The sequence below is a fragment of the Lissotriton helveticus genome, chromosome 2_1, assembly GCF_964261635.1.
Source record: "Lissotriton helveticus chromosome 2_1, aLisHel1.1, whole genome shotgun sequence".
NCBI lineage: Eukaryota > Metazoa > Chordata > Amphibia > Caudata > Salamandridae > Lissotriton > Lissotriton helveticus.
The window spans coordinates 1,645,059,892-1,645,079,662 of NC_136059.1; the positions used below are offsets into that span (position 1 = coordinate 1,645,059,892).

Genomic DNA, 19,771 nt, shown 5'->3' on the forward strand with positions numbered 1-19,771 from the left:
CAATTTAGCTTCTTATGTTCTGACCTAGCTTCCCCATTTGGGACGTGATCTGATATCTGTGCAATTTGTGCAACTGGTTATATTCTCCAAATTTCATTATATGCATACAATGTGAAAGATTTTTTTCTCATTTAAATAAACCTCGATGTTGAGCCCATGTGGACTGATTACTCACAAACTACCCAGATTCACCAAAACTGTATCCATGTCCAATTCTAGGCCCCTTGCAAATTACGCACGCTTGAAAAAGTAACTGCAACTGTGCCCATGTGGGCATATACACTGTTAATGTTTTCCTTGTGCACGTCTCAGTATCCCAAAGTATCCACTTTACAACGAAAGTGAAAATTCAAATCCGATATCAAACTTGTAACAAATCCAGACGCTTATCAAATGCCTTTCCTCATCAAAATTATGTCACATGATTCCACCACAAGTGTGTGTGAACGTGAGTGTGTGTGTGTGTATATATATATATATATATATATTTAATATTTTTTTTTTTGATTCTGTTCCAGACAGTTGTTCCACATAGAATACTTTTTGTGTGTGATTTCTGTTTTTTTTTTAAATTGGAAACCTCCATTGCAAGATGTTTCACCAGCATTATTAAAAAAAATCTTTAAGCTTCCTAACGTTGGCAGAATTAAACAAAATGTACATGAATATTTTTTCTGCCAGCTCTTGAAAGGTTTTCTCGTGGTCCAACAATAAAGGATTGAATTAAATGGTTTCAAACTACTCATTCCCTGTTCCAGTAACTAAGTTGTTCTAATAGTTTTAGCTTGCCAATCACAAATGTGTTGTTGCTAGCATTTGTACGGTTGCAGCACCCATTTCATGGTTTCTTAATGCATACCATAATTGGGCACCTTTTGATGTGGAATTGCGAAGATGATTAATTGATGTATAGCAGCGGTGTGGTATTGTGCTTTGTGGGTTAACAAAGTTTGTTTTAATCTTACTACATCTTCAACTAATAATAAAGGTGTTGTTCTTTTGTTTTTCTTTCCACGCCTGGTTATGTATGTAATTGCTTCAAACATCATGCCTCCCCTGAAAGTACTTCACTGGCTTCATGTAGAAGTGAACATCAAATTTAGGGTTGTCTGCGCTGTCTATTAAGCTTTTTGGGACAAGGACTCCAGTAGTTGCCATCAAAGAGCATTTGGCATGGCTCCACCCTTCTAATTTGACTCACTGCCCCTGTCTCTTCGACAGACTTTTAATATTTACTGTTGTAGTGTCATAATTAATCCCGTGGTAACACTTAGCTGTATCAAAACCCAGAAATAAAAGCACACTCCTTACTGTCCTCGATACATCGCTTGGCTTTTATTAAAACTGTTCTATTTCAAACTTTATGTAGGAAAGAATTGTAGTCAAATTTTATATTGAACCAGTGCATTGATTTTTATAAGGTTTGTTTTTTTCCACTCGCAAGGTTCTCTTTTTGCCACCTTTTCCACACTTTCCTTGTCCGTCTTGCTTCTTGGAATTGGACTTGGAATTGATTTGGATGGAACTGAAATAATCCTATGCTGTTGAGCTGCATTAGTAACTTTAGAATTTTCTTTTCTGTATGATTTTCAGGGGGAAGCCCTTAGCTGAAAAAATGTATACGTTTTTAGTCAATGGCATCACATCCTACATATGAAATCTTCAAACGTGTCCTGTTTTAAGCTTCATTACTGTGAGAAATTGGGCTGTTTGTTGAAGGGGGAGGGGTTATCCTTCTAAAGCAACAACCACAATCTTTGTCCGGGTGAACCACAAAAAGTCACTAAATCAACCTGTTTCTAACCCTCTGGTAGCTTGCCACAAAAGCAGGCAAGCTTAACTTAAAGGCAATGTGTAATGTATTTATGTAGTGCTTAAACAGTAAAAAAGAAAACAGTAAAGTTGATACACAACACAAAAAAACTCCCACCAATTTAGAACAAGCATTGGCATAGCCAATAGGTCTCGCCTTTGGGACCTTATAAGTGTTTAGCCATGCATCCGTTGATGTTGTTGCACCAAGGATATTGTGCTGGATAACCAAACACTTCAAGGTCTGCTGAAAAAGTTACCTTCTAAAGTTCAGCACAAAGAGTTCCTTCTGCGAGAAGGCCACGAGAAACAGGGAAGAGCATCACGTTTGTAGTGCGTTGGCAGTTACCACAGGCTGTTGATGATGTGGCTCGAAGTACAGATCTCGCATTGTCAGTCACCGCGAGCTGTTGATGCTGTGACGCGTAGTGCAGATCTTGCTTTGCTGATCGTCACTGTAGACTGAAGAGTCTAGTTCACCGCAGCTTAGCGTTTGAGGGTGGCCCGAAAGCAAGATCGTGGTATGCACAGGCCCATTTGTGGCCATGTAGAGGCCAAAACGCTAGGATTTCCCCTTTTTTTCCAAGGAGAGAGGAGCTCAACTGATGCAACATCAAAGGTCCAATACCTGGGAAGCACTTCTGGGGATCAGGTACTCCTTCCAACGGAGGCCAGTAGGGCTCAGGTAGGTCCCATTGCAGCAGGCCAGCTGGGTAGTTGTAGAGAAGACTCTGGGGCTTGTTGTGTCCATGTAGAACCGAACAGGAGGTCAGTCCACTGACCCGTGGAGTCACTTTTCCCTGGGATGTAGAGTGCAGGTTCAGTCTTCCTTCTCAGCAAGCAGGACAGGCATCAAGCAGGAGGGTTTCCTCCTTCTGTAGTATCCACTGGTCCACGAAGGCACTGATGTGTGGGTCTGGAGGTCCCCTTTTTATATCTGATGCCTACTTTGAAGAGAGAGAAGCTGCTGGAGTTTCCCCCTACAGAGATGTTTGGACTTTCCTGCCTTCCTTCCCTGGTTCCAATCAGTCTGAATGCACAATAGGCTAGTGTGAAGTCCTTTGTGTGTGAGCTGACCCAGGGCTTTGAAGTTAAACTGTGTTAGGCGACACCTCCGCCCTTCTATCCTGCAAGAGATGGCCCATCCTGTCACAAACTGACCCTCTAATATGGCATTGTCTGGGAGGAATAAACAAAGGCCAACTACACCTAGTCACTTGGCCCAGGAACTGGCTGCATGCACCAAAGGATTAGAACAAGAAAACAACAACTTTCTAAAAGTGGCATTTTCAGAATTGTGACTTTTAAAATTGGACTTTACCGTACAAGAGGGTTTTAAATTGCAACTCCTCTGATGCCAACAATGACTTTCCTACCTGCTCCCAATCAAAAGTTATCACTTATTAAATGTTGGAAGGTAACCCAATGATTTGCTATGGGAGAGGTAGACTTTGCAATAGTGAAGGATGAATTTGAGAGTTTTTCACTACCGGAACATGTAAAACTTAAAAATACATGTACAACCTTTTAAATACATTGCGTCCTGCAATATGGGCTGTTTAGGGCCTACCCTATGGGCGAGTTATATGTATTAAAAAGGAAGGTTTAGGCCTGGTAAAAGGTTTATTTTGCCAGGTCGAAATTGCAGTTTAAAACTGCACACAGAGGGTACGGTGGCTTGCCTGATTTTAAAGGCAACTGATTTTAAAGGCAACTTAAATAGGTGGCACAAGCAGTGCTCCTGGCCACCGGTAGCATTTAATTTACAGGCCCTTGGTATTTGTAGACCCACTTTACTAGAGTCTTATAAGTATAACAAATGTGCCCATTGGGTGTAAGCCAATTTTACCATGTTTATAGGGAAAGAGGACTAGCACTTTGTGCACTTTGCCTGTGCACAAAGTGCTAGTGCTAGCCAGTGCTGGAGACCTAAGCCTAACAAAAACGAATCTAGCAACAATACAGGGAGTTAAGGCAAAACGTTTGCGGTTGACCCTGCAGAGAGGGCCAAGTCCAATGCGGTAATTCAACACCCCTCTTCTACACTCTTACTAAAAGAAATTTCGTATTACAATGCACAGATTTCTTAAGGAATGTGGTGCACCTAAAAATTTCAATCTCCACTTGGTAAAGACGCAAGTATAATGTGTTTTACTAGGTAACACACTTGACTTGGAATGGGAAATCAGGAATTCATAATATATTGCATGTTTTATGGATCTTGTTCTTTAGAGCTAATGCTTTGTCCAAATTCCTTGATCTGTTTTTTTTCCACTTGTACTTTGGGCGTTTTGCTTTATCATGACTCTAGATTCTGTAAAAATACATGAATTTTAAAATTTACTCGCAAGCCATATTTACTTCAAGTTGAATAGGTCAGTTCTAAGGATAACTTTAGTGCTGTCCTCTGCGCGAGAACACTCAGTTGATTTCCTTGATGACAATATAAAGTTGTGTAATTCTATCGATAAAGCACCAATATTGTTTTCATTGCAGTGTCTTTCTTTTTTGTGTGTCTTAGATGCCGTGTTTGCGTTTCAGTTGCGTAACCCAGTACACAACGGTCACGCCTTGTTAATGCAAGACACACACCGGCAGCTTCTCGAGCGTGGGTACAACCGTCCTGTTCTCCTCCTCCACCCGCTGGGCGGCTGGACTAAAGATGATGACGTCCCTCTGATGTGGCGCATGAAACAGCATGCTGCAGTGCTGGAAGAGGGTGTGCTAAACGCGGAAACCACAGTTGTGGCCATCTTTCCTTCGCCTATGATGTATGCCGGCCCTACTGAAGTAAGTGCACTCTTACTTGTGAAGTATGAAGAATGTCTCGGCTAATTTTTGAGCTACCATTCCATAGTAGCCAATCTTAATATGAACTCTTACAGCGTCCCCTCCCCCACCACATGCAATACATTAATTCTATAAGGCAGATCAGAGGAGTCACCAGTAAGTACGCTCTCTCCCAGCAAGCCTCCCATTCATTTGCCTTCCTCCATTGACCCTATACTGGATTTGCAGTAGTTCCACAAGGTTATTTTACTTTATATTAATTTAAACAATCATTATGTGAGTAACCTAGTTTGCAGATGATATATAGTCCACCTTTCCTCTTCTCTCATTCTCTAAGTAGTTGATTTCTATAATCCTATCATCAAACCATTTTATATATCTGTTTGGACATTGTAATTCAAATTACTTATGTGCCACTTCTGACAGTATACATTTTTATTGCATCTTTATACTTTCTCGCTCACCTATTGCACTTTGTGTGCTTCATCTTCTTGAAGCAGGGCTGCAGTTTTACACTTTTAGGCAATGAATGCTATTTATCATGGACTCTGAACCTCTGCATTTCATTAATTGCTTTTAAAATATAGAGCTCGCTAGCAATGCGTTTTTTATAGAATTCATATGGTTTTGATGACTCCCAAAAAAAAACTGGCGCGTTTAACTCTCTAAGCATTGTTTGTATTATCCGATCATAAAGTCTGCTCAGGATATTGTCCATGGAATGCACACTATCTATGCTCAAAATATTTATTTATAGTGTTTTATATAGCGCAAACATGACCTTCGAGGTATCAGAGCGCTGTACAAACAGAGTTGAATGTGGGTTGGGGTACAGTAAGGCATAAGTCTCTAAAGAAACGTTGTACATAGGAGTCATAAAGCATGTTACAAAAACATTACGCTACAGTATAAAATTGGGTGCAAAATAGTAGGATACAATATTACAATATGACACGCTGTTCAAGATCTCTTATCCTATATCGTGGTATAGCACACAAATCTGTACATAGCCATGCCAAATGGTCGTCATTCATGGACTACTGGTGTGTGGCTGGCGCTCTGCTATTGAGTGATCTATCTGATACATGGCTGCAGAAAGATTACGGCGAGCAATAGTGATTTGATGCGTGTGGGCCCGTTGTAGAATAACAGCGGGTGGGATATTTTGAAGGGAGAAAAGCCAACATGGTTTGTCTACAGTCACTTTTGCAAAGTTTCTATATGTGCGTAGTTGTAGTTATATTAAACCCCTCCTGTTTTTTGTAATCTACTCAACAGCCCTGTTAGAAATTGGGTTCCTGGTTTATTGGGGTGAGCGCCCTGGTCAAGCAGTAACCACAATCCTAGTCAGGGTAAAGCACCAGCAATCTCCAAATTAACCTATGTGCATCCTCTTGTAGCTTGGCACAGAGCCATAAGGCTTAACTTGAAGGCAATGTGTAAAATATTTATGTAACACAGTGAAAACACCACTCAAAAAGATCACACACCAGTTTAGAAAAATAAAGTATATTTTATTAAATAAATAATGGAAGCTGGCTTTTTATGTAGTGTACCAAAAGGAAGTGCACTTGGTTGAAAGTTTACAGGGCTTAAATTAATAATCACTTGGTTGAAAGTTTACAGGGCTTAAATTATTAGTCCCAAATGCTCTTCGTGATGAGTGGGTGAGCACTTTAGCCTTATCAGAGGATAGTGTTAAGCATTTGTTGTACACACTGAGTCAATAAATGAGAGAAAAATAACACAGATTTGTATATAATTTGTGACACCAAGATTATTGGAATCGGGTAGGTACTTTTGACATTATCAAATTTTACTGTTGAAACAGTAAAAAATGACAGCTGTCAAATTGGAGGCATGAGCCTCGAACCGGTAATGTTATCCTATGGGGGAATCATTGACTGCATAGGCACACTTACAGATGACTTGCAGGACTTGTCTTCCGGACTTAAGGTAAGTAGGGGCCAAGGTCCAAGACAGCGCCAAGAGTTCAAGTTTACCTTCCCTGGGGTGCCTGGGTGCAGAGGTGCTTTACATGGTGAAAGCCTTAAACGCTTCATGCTACAGCCAATGGGAAAAGTACTTGTAAGAAAGAGGCTGCAAGGTAGACTTGTGGAACCAGTCCAGCTGAACTCAAGGGGGGCTCAGTTCTTGTTGGTCTCAATACCACAAATACACCGGTTTTTGTGACCCTGGGCTGGGGAGCTTGGGTGCAGAGGTGTTTTGGCTGGCATTTCAGTGAGTTAGAAGCTCTCACGGTTCTCAGTGTACCTGCAAACGAGGGAAAAGAAACATAGTATGGCCACTCTCTGTAAAGGTAGGTTTTGGTGGTGGTGGTGGTGGTGGTGTTGGTGTTCCGACTGTACACAAATAAGCCTTGGTACTTGTAACTGCCTCTGGTACCTCGGGTATTGGTGCTGAGTGGCTCTTGAGGGTCCGGGCGTCTCCCAACTTGGCTGGGAAAACTGTCCAAGTTGAAAACGAGCGTATAGTAGTAAAAATGGGGCAAAACTTGGGGGGACAACACCAATACGACAAAAATAGTCAGAGAGCCAGAAGATATTGAATTTTAAAGATGTAAGTTAAAATAGTGCTAAAAAACACAAAGCACCAACAAGGGATATCTGGTTGTGCCGGACCGGGAAAAAGTCACATGTTCTGGCTGACCTCAATGGATCGTGGGCTGATTGCATGGGCCAGGTTTGGCCCACTGAACAAAGTACCTTAAGTCCTGGTTGCGGAGCATTGCCTGGACCTGAAGCAGGAAATGGCACTCAGTCGAAGTGATGCTTCACTTTCCAGATGCAGCAAGGCTGGGATACAAGGGCTTGTGCGTCGTTGAGGATCCAGTTGATGGGACCTTTTGATGCGAAGTCCGGGTCTTCGAGGATGCGGCACGCAGCTGGGGCGATGCGTTCGTTCCGATGAGCTACAATTTGCAATGTAAAGGGTGGTGTCATCGACTAGCTGCTGTCGACGCGGGTGAGCGGACCTGGGTCAGGGATACACCGTGCCGTCAGCTATGCATTCGGCGCTGTGGAACCTTTGCCCTGGGCCCAATCCACCCAACAGTGGAGATGTCTGTTTTACTCGAGGTTGCACCACTCCACGGAGGATTTGCGTCGGTTTGGCTAGAGGGTGATCCGCTCAGCAGGGAAGATGCACAAGTCCTCCTGGTAAGCACCTTAGCCCCACTTCCAAGGGTCCAGGACTGGGGTGGCACCACTTGGCAGGGTAGTCTCAGAAGGCGTAGTCCAGGCGGAGTTGCAAGGTTGTTGGAAGCCTGCTATGTCCCTGAGGCTTCATATCAGGAGGTCAGACAAGTAGCCTTTGCAGTCACTCTGAGTTCTGGGTTCAGAGATGCAGGTCCAGTCCTTCCCATCCAGGCAGTAGGGCAGCAGGCAAAAAGTCAGCAGAGTAGCAGTCCAGCAGAGTGGCAGTCCTTTTAGCAGCACAGCAGTCCTTCTCCCTGGCAGAGTATCCACAGATCTAGAAGTGTACTGAAGTGGTGGTGTCTGAGTTCCAGTTCTTATACCTGGTGGTGCCTTTGAAGTGGTAGACTGCAAAGAGATTCCTTTGAAATGCACAGATGCCCCCCCTTCCTGTCCTGGCTCCAGACTCACTACAGGGGGGGTTTCTGCCCTTTTTGTTTGTGGCAGGGCACAGCCTGTTAAGGTGTAAGTGAGGCTGTGTCCAGCTCCGCGCTCCCATCCTGTCAGGATGGCCCATCTGGTCACACTTAAGCTCCCATTGTGTGTCCCTTTCTAGGTGGAATGCACAAATCCTAGGTGCCACGCACCCCAGACATGTGATCACAGACAGGCTGCAGGCACCAAATTGATAAGTCAAAAAAATGTGCACTTTCTAAAGTGGCATTTTCAGAAATGAAATGTATAATCCGTCTTTACCGTAAGTTAGGATTTTAAATTCTGATTCCAGAGACACCAAACATGAGCCAGTTATATCTTCCCAATTGGAAATTACGCTTATAAAACGGAATACGGTTAGCCTATAATGTTAGCCTATGGGAGATGTAGATAGGCCCTGTAGTAATGAACAACAAATGTAGGAGTTTTTCACTACCTAGACATGTAAAACATAAAAATTATGCCATGCTTTTTAAATACATTGTTCCTGCCCTCTGGGCTGTCCAGGGCAATGCTTAATTTGAGCCAGGTTTTTCCAGTGCTTCCCAGTGGCACTTAATTGGCAACACCGGCGCTTGTGACACTCTGCCAAAAGGTGGCCCGGTCTGTTTAATTTAGAGATGACTACAACAACAGTTAATTGTTCAATATAAATTACTATTAACTGCCGCCCAAGCCATTCTATATTGCCTCGGAGGCTTAAAATAGTCTGAATAGTCACACTTGTAGGGTCTGTTGGTTAGTAGTTGTGTTCTTACCATCATTGGCTGCATGGCAGGGAACACGTGTGGTGCAAGCTACAGTTGCATCCTGACAAGAGATCTGACCCTTTTAAAAAAAATTTTATCATTTCCTACGAACTAATCACTGGTCCTGGGTCTACTCTAGCGGTGACTTGCATGTATTAACAAACATTTGCAATGCAATAGATCTCACATTTATGAGAGTTTGAGCTATTAGTATTGGGAATTGTGCTGCCTTGTATTTGTGTTGTTTTTAAAACTGATAAATAAAAGGCATTGTCATTTACAATGCCAATAGCTTAAACTCTCGCAAATGCAAGACCAACTGCATTGCAAATGCCAGTGCTATAAAAATAAATTTAAAAAAGTGTTAGAGAGCATGTCCTGCCTGCAATAGCAGGACAAAGCTATTTGACAAAGTAGTGCTCAGAGGCTATAATTAAAGCCTATTGAGTAACAACACATGTAACAGGGAGTGTCTCCATGGGAGGTTACAAAATGAGACAAGGGGGTACTAAGGAGGGACTACTTAGCCTATTGACCAATGAACAACCCCAGTTTACAGTGGACAATGACACAAGCCAATATAAAATATGGATCGAGAGTGGGCAGAGCTTCAAGTCCCCACCTGAATAAAGCACGCCTCACAGAGCAGTGCATGCGATGTCCAGGCTCAACCTAAAAAGGAAGGTTTGTGCCTGGCGAGATGTTTTTAACTTGCCAGGCCGACGTGGCAGTTTAAAACTGTACAGACAGGCTCTGCAATAGCAGGCCTGAGACAAGTTTAAAGGGCACTTAAGTGGGTGGCACAATCAGTACTGCAGGCCCCCTAGTAGCATTTAATTTACAGCCCATGGGCACACATAGTGCACTTTACTAGGAACTTATAAGTAAAATAAATATGCCAATTGTGGATAAGCCAATGTTACCAATTTTTAGGGAAAGAACACCAGCACTTTAGCACTGGTCAGCAGTGGTAAAGTGTGCAGAATACTAAGGCAAGTCAGCAAAAACATAAGGTCTGAAGGGATAAAGGTACGGGAACCACGCCAAGGATGCCAGGTCTAAGAAGCCCACATTCGGGGGAAGAGATTTGTCCACTATTTTGCAAATGTGTTCTCTGTATTTTCTTACAACGGCTCCCTTAATGGCATTGTCGGTGTGAGACCTCTTTTTCGCCTTGCTGTCAGTTTTAACCTGCTTCTCTGCATCAGACCTTGATTTCACTGGTACCTGCTTCCGGTTATCAACAATGTGCACGGGTAGAGTTCTCTACACAAGGCTGAATCTAATATCCACTGATCAGCCAGGGGCTGATCTGAACAGGAATCGCTGGTATCTTAGATGAATGTTGGCAAACTAGGATTCAAGATGAAAGGGAAGCCAGCCTGCGTCTCTCCTTTACAACAGCCTTCTTTTTGTGTTTATATTTGGCCTGTAAGATTAATTGTTGTGCTGATACAGTTCACCACATTCCACCTATTCGTTCTAATCTTCAGAGAAATAGGAAACAGCCCCGGAGCTAATCAGTCTTTTCCTATGACGTCAGGACGCACCATGCCAAGAGCATCTCGCCAGCTACTAATGTGAATAATAATCCTCAGGTCATTTAGAAGACACAATAACGTCTGGCGACCCGACTTTCTGAGGCAGTCCACCGACGGCAGCAAGTTCAGAACCACGTATAAGAAGCAGATGTGGAAAAGTGATGTAAACGTGCTTACCTCTGGCCAACACCAACCGCCCTGTGTGGCATCACATTGAAAGATGTGATTTAGAAAAGGATGGGGACGTCTTTTATGAGCCTAAAGCATGTGTGGGAATATTCTAATCGCCATAGTCCACGTTGTGCCACCCTAAAGGATCCTACTAACACAGAGGTTGTACGACGGTACAACACATGGAAATACATTGTGTGCCTTTGCCGCGCATTTTTTTGCACGCATGTTTTTACCGGGAATATGCATTTTCAATGCATGCCAATACCATGCATGGTTTTTAGATTTAAAAACGATGTATTTGTAGGGGAGACCCCTCCCCCCAAATTACCTTAAATGCGTGGTATTGGCATGTGTTGTAAATGCATATTTGTGGTAAAAATATGCGTACAAAAAAATGCGTGGTGAAGGCACGACGAGGTAAAAACCTTGTTGTGAAGGCTGTTTCTCAACACAGAGAAGTACCAATTGAAACTCTGTTGAAGACATCACAAGTTAACGCCCGGCACTCTGTCGTCCTCCATTTCTTAAATAAGCACAGTCCCCCTAAAGCTAACCGTGCTGCGTTGCAGCATTGCACATGTATAGCAGTTTTTCATGAGGTGGATAAGTGCAGCACACTTCTGGGGTGTTGGGTTACCTAACCAATCACATGGGTAGTTCTAGTTTGATGGCAGCATTAGTTTAGACCAGACAGGAAGACTGTAGCTTGGTCTGTGAATCTTTGTTAATGCAGCAATCTTCTCTGACATTACTTTGCAGAGCTATCTACCCTCATTGCCCCTTGACATCCTTTTGTGTTAAATTGTCTTTCCATTGTATATTAATACAAATTTACTTCAGATGATCTCTGGGAACGAGTGAATGTTATAATTGATCACTTTATAATACATGGAATTCTGCAAAAGCCGTCAGAATGTGACTATTATAAGGCTAGTACAGTCAAGTTGTGATGTCACAATACCTGCTGCCAGCAGCTGAGATAAAGGGCAGGTCAGTTCAAGGAGCATAGTTAAAGCAGCTGTTTAAAGCAACAAATGGAACGTTGCTTTTCTTCTGCTCTATAGATTGCTTACAATGACTAGCAGAGAGAATGTTTCTTTTTTGAACTCCTTAGATACAGAAAAGCTAGAATCTTTCTATATGGATATGTAACTCCTCAGTGACTTGCAATCCATATCCATACTAATATTATAAAGAGAGAGCCCAAACCTTTGAGGCGGGTAATCTCAGTAACCACAGCACCAATCACAACACCCAATACAGCGTTGGAAAGGGCAGTTGCAGCAGAAGGACATAGGCCATGCAGACGGATAAAAAAATTTATATAAAAATTGCAAAAAACTACATCATCCAGAAGGCCGAGGGCCAAAATAACATCAAACAGGAAATGATGTAATAATGTGACTCACTATATTGAGACTGAGAGCCTGGAGCCAAATTGATCGTGAGCAAGGGATATGCTATCCCGAAATGCGTAGATTTGTGCCTGCCTGAGAAACTACATGCTGTGAGGATTAAATAAAAAAGCACATAAGTGAAGACAAAAGAGAGTTCGTCCCGTTTTTCTCCCAGCTGGGGGAATTGTTTGTGGATTTAAATGCGGCTTGGTTCTGCCGCGGGGATTTGCAAACCGTCGAGAGAGCGCTGCAAATTCTGGCGAAAAGGAAAACCGAGGAGTATCTGTCTGTCTGTCTGTCTGTCTGTCTGTCTGTCTGTCTGTCTGTCTGTCTGTCTGTCTGTCTGTCTGTCTGTCTCTCTGTCTGTCTCTCTGTCTGTCTGTCTGTCTGTCTCTCTGTCTGTCTCTCTGTCTGTCTGTCTCTCTGTCTGTCTGTCTGTCTGTCTGTCTGTCTCTCTGTCTGTCTGTCTGTCTGTCTGTCTCTCTGTCTCTCTGTCTGTCTCTCTGTCTGTCTCTCTGTCTGTCTATCTATCTCCATACTAATATTATAAAGAGAGAGCCCAAACCTTTGAGGCGGGTAATCTCAGTAACCACAGCACCAAGCCTATGCAGACGGCCACCATATACATTTATAAGGTAAAAGAACCGTGCCAGCAAAGTAGTCCCTTATGGGCGGGTCTGCGTTCTGCTGGGGGCGTGTGGTACGTTCCGCCCTTCATGCTATGTGAGTCGTAATTGCGCCGTATCAAGAGGCACGCTAAAGGCGTGACAAACGCTGTGGGCGTGTGTCCGCGCTGTGGGTGTGTGTCCGCCCTTCATGCCATGTGAAGCCCCAATTACGCAATTGCGCCGCATCAAGGGGCACGCTGGGGGCGTGTGCTACGTTCCGCACTTCATGCCATCTGGGTCATATATTAATCAGATCGTCTGTTGTGGCCGTGTGCTGGGGGCGTCACAAAGGCGCTCACCTCGAAGCGTGGTAAGTAACCATTCGCAACACTCCCTTGGGGGACTGCCCGTTGTCTCACACATACTGGGGGTGCCGAATGCAGTGTGTGCCTTGGCCTGGGTGTGTCTGAAAGGGCCGAACGTAGTGTGTGGCTTGGCCTGGGTGCGTCTAAAAAGTACTCGGGCCGAAGAGCGTCGGTGTGGGTCATAAAAATAAGAACAGCGGGAAACAATCATTCAAGACTCACGCAATTCTAATTGTTAGACGGTCGCCGCTGGCCCTCAAGCGTGTCTGCGGGGACAATAACTGCAGCCTCTCATGCCCGCTGTTACTGAACTTATCACATTAAACCAAATTACACGTGCTTGCTAACATCAGCCAGGGCTGTAGCCGGGCTCAGGCGGCGGATCACTACACTAATTACATGCGCCTGCTAACATGAACCAGAGCTGCAGCTGGGCCTCAAGCGGGGGGGACACGCGCCTGCTAACATCAACCAGGGCTGCAGCTGGCCTCAAGCGGGGGAACACGCAAATGACCGTTTCTGAATGCACACATTACACACATTCTATTTCATACCCGGACAACGCCGGGACGGGCTGCTAGTATCCTTATAAAGTATGGCAGGGTGTACTTTAGTCCTGATATAAAACATGGTTTTAACAGGGTGGTTGTGGCAGTTGTGGGCTTTGCTGAAGTCATTTGATGGGACTGTATGCAGCCTCTTTTTTGTTTGTTTTTGTTTTATATTTTTGCACAATTTTTTCTTTAAGAACACATCAGCCAAAATGTATTTAACAATGTAAAGATCTTGTATATCAAGCCTTGTCCAGCAATCTGAATCAAATACAAACATTCATGCAATTCTCACACCCTTCTCAGTTAAAGCTTTTCATCATTCTCCAGGCGGCCAGTATTTAATCATTGTCCTTTCCTACATCAGTCCTGGGACTGAAAGACAGTTGCAAACCCAATTCGCTCCAACTTTGATTCGTTGTAGTTTCCCGTCTTCATATCAACTGCGGCCACACAAAGTAAGGCGTGACCTAAATTAGCTGTTCAGCCTCAAGGTCACACCTTTAAATCTTGGTTGCATCCTCTCAACCTTTAATGCTTTTAAGGTCGAGCATGAAACAACTGTGAGAACTCTGAACTGGCCCAAGAGGTGAATAGCCTAAAAACTTCTCATTTTAAGTGAAGAATAGGAAGGAAAAGTGTTTGAAAACACAAACTTTTAATGTGCACCCTCTTCCTTTGGTTGAAAACTGTATATCCTCTGACCAGCTCGCTGAGCATTCGTCACCCGGGAGGTTCCTTTTGTTCATCGTGTAGCATTCTGCTCTGCCAGTCCCTTTCGGGTTGTCTGTACCGTGTTGTTGACTTGTAATTGAAACAAAGAATAACTGCAGTGATGACATTGTTGCAGTCAACAAGATATAAATCTCAGAATTCACAAGAGCATTGGTCTGTAAACCAACGCAAGAGGTGTAGACTCTGACATCACCACGATGCTCTGGGAAGCACTAAGATAGAGTAGGAACATGGTCGTGAAATGTTGGTTCTTCATGGATTGTTTGTGTCTGTGAAGCTCAGTAGCCACCTACCCTGTAAAAGTCCATGCCTGGTGTCTTTATGAAAGATTCAGGGGTCAGATGTTAGTTGTGCCTGGCTTGGAGTAGTCTTTCAGGCCTTCCGAGATATGCTCCGTACGAGTCTGACTGACCGATGTGAAGGCTTTGAGAAAACTTGTATAGATCTGGGATAAACAACTATTGAACAGGCAAAAGTAGAGGACAAGTCGAGCAGGTCAGCCTTCTACTTACCTTCTTCTCAGCTCTGGGTGGTTTACAAGATGAGCTCTGGAGAAAAGGAGGAGCCGTATTTCCCCTTTCACCACAATGGACATCCTCACCCAGGCTGAAGCCTTTAAAGGCAGATGAAGTGTAAATATGTGGCGTTCTCAGGCAGTGCTTCTGACAAATCATTTTAAGCTTACCAAGCCCTGTGTGGCATTTAGATGCCTACTGAGATGAACATGTAATATATTCCAGGTACTTACAACATGTGTCCTGTGGCTCTTCCTGAAGAAGGTGTGTTTGTTCGCCGAAACACACGTAGAGAGGACTATGATTTACCAACGAAGGATTAATTGGGCCACAACTTCTATTTTAATTTGTTTACATTCAATGTTTTTTACCCGTTTGTATTAGCTATTGTAATAGTGTCTCTTTTTGTGTGTATTCACCTAGGTATACATGTTTTAGATGTATTGTTGTGTTGTGGTGGGAAAGGTTTTACCTACCTGGAAAATTAAAAGATGTGTTGAGAGATAATTTCATACAAAACACTCTTTCGTGTTGTCAACTTAATTTATATGTGATATCAGGAGTTGACTCCGATTTATCATACTAATTGTGAACACAAATGTTTTTATTTACATGTTCTTTTGGCTTCTATCCCTCTATTGTAAGTTGTACTAGTTTCTATTGGTTGCCAAGGGGATTTGTGTTGCTTTGTTAGGTGCCTACTGAGCCAGCTTCCATGTCTCATTGCCCTGGTTAAGATTTATGGCACTGAGGATGGGCGAATGGCCCTTTTTAAAACATTTGCCTGCATGGCGTTGCTCAAATGAGGACACTTATTTTAGGGGCTGCGGCCATCACTCAAACAATTGAGCACGTGGTGTGTGTTTGCCATGCATTTCTTAAGGATAGAATGCGGTTGTTGTGAGGTGAATGGATCAAGCACAACGTTCGATCATGCTGGCAAGCCATTATATCAGCAATGAACCCCAACAACACAATGCTCAATGTTAAGTTTGCAAAATTTCTTTTCCAAACTGGTTAACTCATTCTGGGTTGTCTGGTATGGGCATGGTACCCGCTGTCCAGGAAGCATTGGATCCTGACCTTTATGTGAAAGACTCTCTGCCTTCACTTGACCCTACAAATGGATAGTCACTGCCACACTGAAGGCACAAGGGAAATTAGCCTTGCCTGTATGATTACCCCTTGTAGGGTAATCATATGGACAAGAGAAGATGAGGGTGTCTGTTTCTTGATACCCAGAAAGCCTCCTTTTCCATTTTATTTAGTAGTTGGGATGAGGCTTTGGGAACTGTGCGTTGTTCCTGTTTTCCCTTCTTCCTGCATTGGATTCTACCAGGGCTGGCACTGTTACTTGTACAGGCCAGAAGGCTGCGTTCACTGGGGCATGAACAATCTGATGAACTGTTTCATTTAGCATTTAAATGCATGCCTGCGTTTGTGTTTTCTACAGCCCTGGGCATAGTAATGACAAAACAAAATTAGGACAGTCTCAATAAGAAAATGAAATTAGATGTGGAGAACAAACCTGAAGACTAAACATTAATGTAATTGTCTTTTCATTCGCTTGTTCTCTCACTACAGACGTTGACCATGAGGAGCGTCTGGTTCTCATAAGCTGGCATCTTGGCTGTGCTGACATTTAGCTGGAAAAATAGAATGGGTACTTATATTTTTTTATTTTCCGTCGGTTTGGTTTGTTTCTTCACCACTTCAGCATTTATTGCTATGTATTCGTATTTTGCATATACTCTGCACCAGTCATATGTAATAGCTGATGAGATTGCATCTTTAGGTACAAAAGAAGTCAAGCTGAAGAGATTGCATATTTAGGTACAAAAGGAGTCAGTGGTGGCTGGCAATATTAAAATATGGTGAGGCGCAATGCCCAAAATCTCACAATATATGTTTCACGGAGCCACGTCCGGTGTCTCTCACCTCAGCGGTGAATCCAGCAGACCGCAAGAAGGGAATGACTTCCCTTGTGCAACGTGAGTCCAACCAATCCTGATTGGTTGGAGCAGGCTAACACAGCTCTTATTTTGCTGCTGTGGGCCTGAGGCTGCAATCCCTTGGCTGTTTCTCAGCTCTGGAATTATGCAGGCTAAAGTGCGTTTGTCAGATTGCCCGCTGTGGGCTGCCAGCCAATTTGGCATGGGCATTGGCTGGGGCTGCAGTAATAGTGCAATTACATGAATCAGCCCCATCCCCTGCCCTTGCACTGTTTATTACCATTTTTAGGTCTAGCATGGCGTACTGCGCACATGCGCAGTCGAGCTCGCGAGATTTTATGTTTTACAGTGAGTTTCAATAGCGAGGGTTAAGCCCCTCCCCTCTTCTCCATTGGCTGGCCTCCTTAACGGTGGCCAGCCATTGGAGAAGAGGTCGCCATGACGTATTTCTTTCTCTTTAAGCCCCGTCCTTTTCAGATTGGGTTCCTTGACTTACTGCTGAAGTAAAAGGTTTCTTATTTTCTTTATGGTTCCAGATGGCCCCATAAAGAAGATAAGGAACCTTTTAAGTCAGCAGGAAGTCCGGGAGTCCAGTCTGAAAAGGACGGGGCTAAAAGAGAAAAGTTTACGCGAGCAATGATTCTAGAGTGCTTCTTTATTATTTTTTGTGATAATAAAATGCAGTAGGGTTCTGTAAATACAACTTTATCGAAATATGGACCGACATTTAATATTTAAAGCTATACATAATATCGATTAAAGCGATTATGGCAATTTAATTTTTTTCGATTCGCGTTTTGAGCAATGAATAGATTCACCAACTTGATCATCTGGGTCTATCTATTAACTTAACTCTGCGTATAGTGGCTGAACATTATCGGAGGTTTTGAGTCAGCCGGGCAGCTCCTTCCATGCAGCCAGCTTGAGGGGGGGTTCTTTCAGGAGTGATGATTCAGCCTCCTCCTGCCCTCTCAGACTGCTGAATGTCCATGCCACTCTGCCCCGCAGGCAGCCATCGATACCACAACCAAATTTGGGGAAGTGCCAAAAATGAAGGCCGACTCACGGTAACGGTTCCGTGGAACTGTAAGCGTGTTTACTCACTGTCTGCTGCATAGATCGTATCGTAGGCATGCGGTAAGAGCGGAGCAGCAAGCGCCGGATTGATGGCGCCCTGAGGAGCGGAGGGGTGGCATGAGCGGCCGCCATGAGCGGAGCAGTGTGACTGTTTCGGTGGCTCGGAGGTCCCCTACGCCGTCTCTGGGGTCTGCACGGCGCCCCTTCCACCCCCGGCCCGGAGGGTTCAGCGCCAGCTTCCTGCGAGCTACGTCGGACCGGCGCGGATCTTCCTCGAAGTCACGGCTCAAATCACCGCCGGAGGACCGCTTGTCTGTTCACCATGACCGCACGGGAAAAGGCGCTTCAGGCCGAGGCGGCTCTGGCACCCCTGAGCACACGCTGCAGTGGAGCGGCGACAGGGACCCCGAGGGCGGCTGTCTGCTAAAACCAGGCGGCTCTGCACGCTGCAGTGAGTTGTTTTGAAACTAGCGAGTGAGCGGATGCTTCAGTGTGTGTGTGGGGGGGCTCTGTGTGTGTGGGGGGCTCTGTGTGTCTGTGTGGGGCTCTGTGTGTGTGTGTGTGTGTGGGGGGGGCTCTGTGTGTGTGTGTGTGTGTGTGTGGGCGATGTGTTTGTGTGTGGCATTTGCGAGAGATTAAGCTATTGGCATTGTAAATGTCAATGCCATTTATTTATCTGTTTTCAAAACCAACACATAAATAAAAATGTTGTCATTTAAAATGCCAATAGCTCTAACTTTTGCAAAGGAGAGACCGTTGCATTGTAATTGCGTGTTATTAATGTGGGCGCCGGCTGCGCTTGCAGCAGGAGGGGGGGGGGGGGCATGCACCTCTGCTGCAAGGAGTGTGGAGTAATCTTTTTGCCCAAAGAAACATGTAATGAAAAGCCTTCATTCTAAGGGTGACACGACGCAAGATTTATTAACCTCCAGCCGCGGATCATTCCTCACAGATCAAATACCAACATCACAAAAGCTTTACATATATGCTTGTCCCTCCTCTCTACAGTTGTAGAAAGTGAACATTGAGGCATCTGTCTTAAAATATGACTTTTTTAGCCCCAAATTGGCTACCACCACAGCCAATTCAAAGGCTTTCAGGCTCTTTGTAGGGTTGTCCATTGTGTACCACTGGGAAGGCCTGGGCTATTTTCACCTTTCCATGGGCATGTGACACTCTACCACTAGGAGAGAACATAGCCAATCAGTTAAGGGAAATAGTTTTTTGTGTCATTGGCAGATAGTACCAAAGGGAAACCAGTCACCAAATACACCGTAGCAAGATGGATAACTTGGACCATTTGTGTCAGAGAAAAGCTGGAATGCAGCTCGAAACTAACCAAGAGCACACTCAACAAGAAAGCTTCTGTAGCCTTCCTGGCAAGCGTTTCCGCTGAGTGACGTGTATGGCAGCCACATGGTTGTCAGTTCACATGTCCACAAAACACTACTGCATCGACATCTATTGAACGGAGAAGCAAAAGTGGGAAAAGAGTACTGAACCATTTGCAGACTCAACCTTATTTCCAACTTAGCCAGCATACTAAACCACTACAAAATGGATGTAAAGCATGTGAATCCAGAAAAGATTCACACTGCAACACAAAATGGTTACTTATCGGTAGGAGTAGTTTGAAAAATTATATGGATTCACAAATGCACCCCACCCGCCTCGCCAGGAAATGAGGTGAAGCAAAGCAAACAAGGGCATAAATAAGGTACAATCACGAGGAAGCCCACAAACATTAAATGGGCAGACAATCACGAGAGAAAAAAGAATCTGAAAATGGCGACCATGCGCAGAGGCTTCCGGGTAGGGCGTCTGACGTCAGGAGAAGGCTGGACTTGGCATCAAA

General features: G+C 44.1%; 1 protein-coding gene across 2 annotated transcripts in view; it reads left to right on the top strand.

The window, feature by feature from the left end:
- PAPSS1 (3'-phosphoadenosine 5'-phosphosulfate synthase 1) overlaps positions 1-19,771 on the top strand; it is a 266,540-nt gene that overhangs the window by 193,833 nt on the left and 52,936 nt on the right. For both annotated transcript variants that reach the window (XM_078676598.1, XM_078676599.1), the window contains exon 10: positions 4,334-4,602. In XM_078676598.1, coding sequence (XP_078532724.1) covers positions 4,334-4,602 — 269 coding nt within the window. The remainder of the gene's footprint in view (positions 1-4,333; positions 4,603-19,771) is intronic.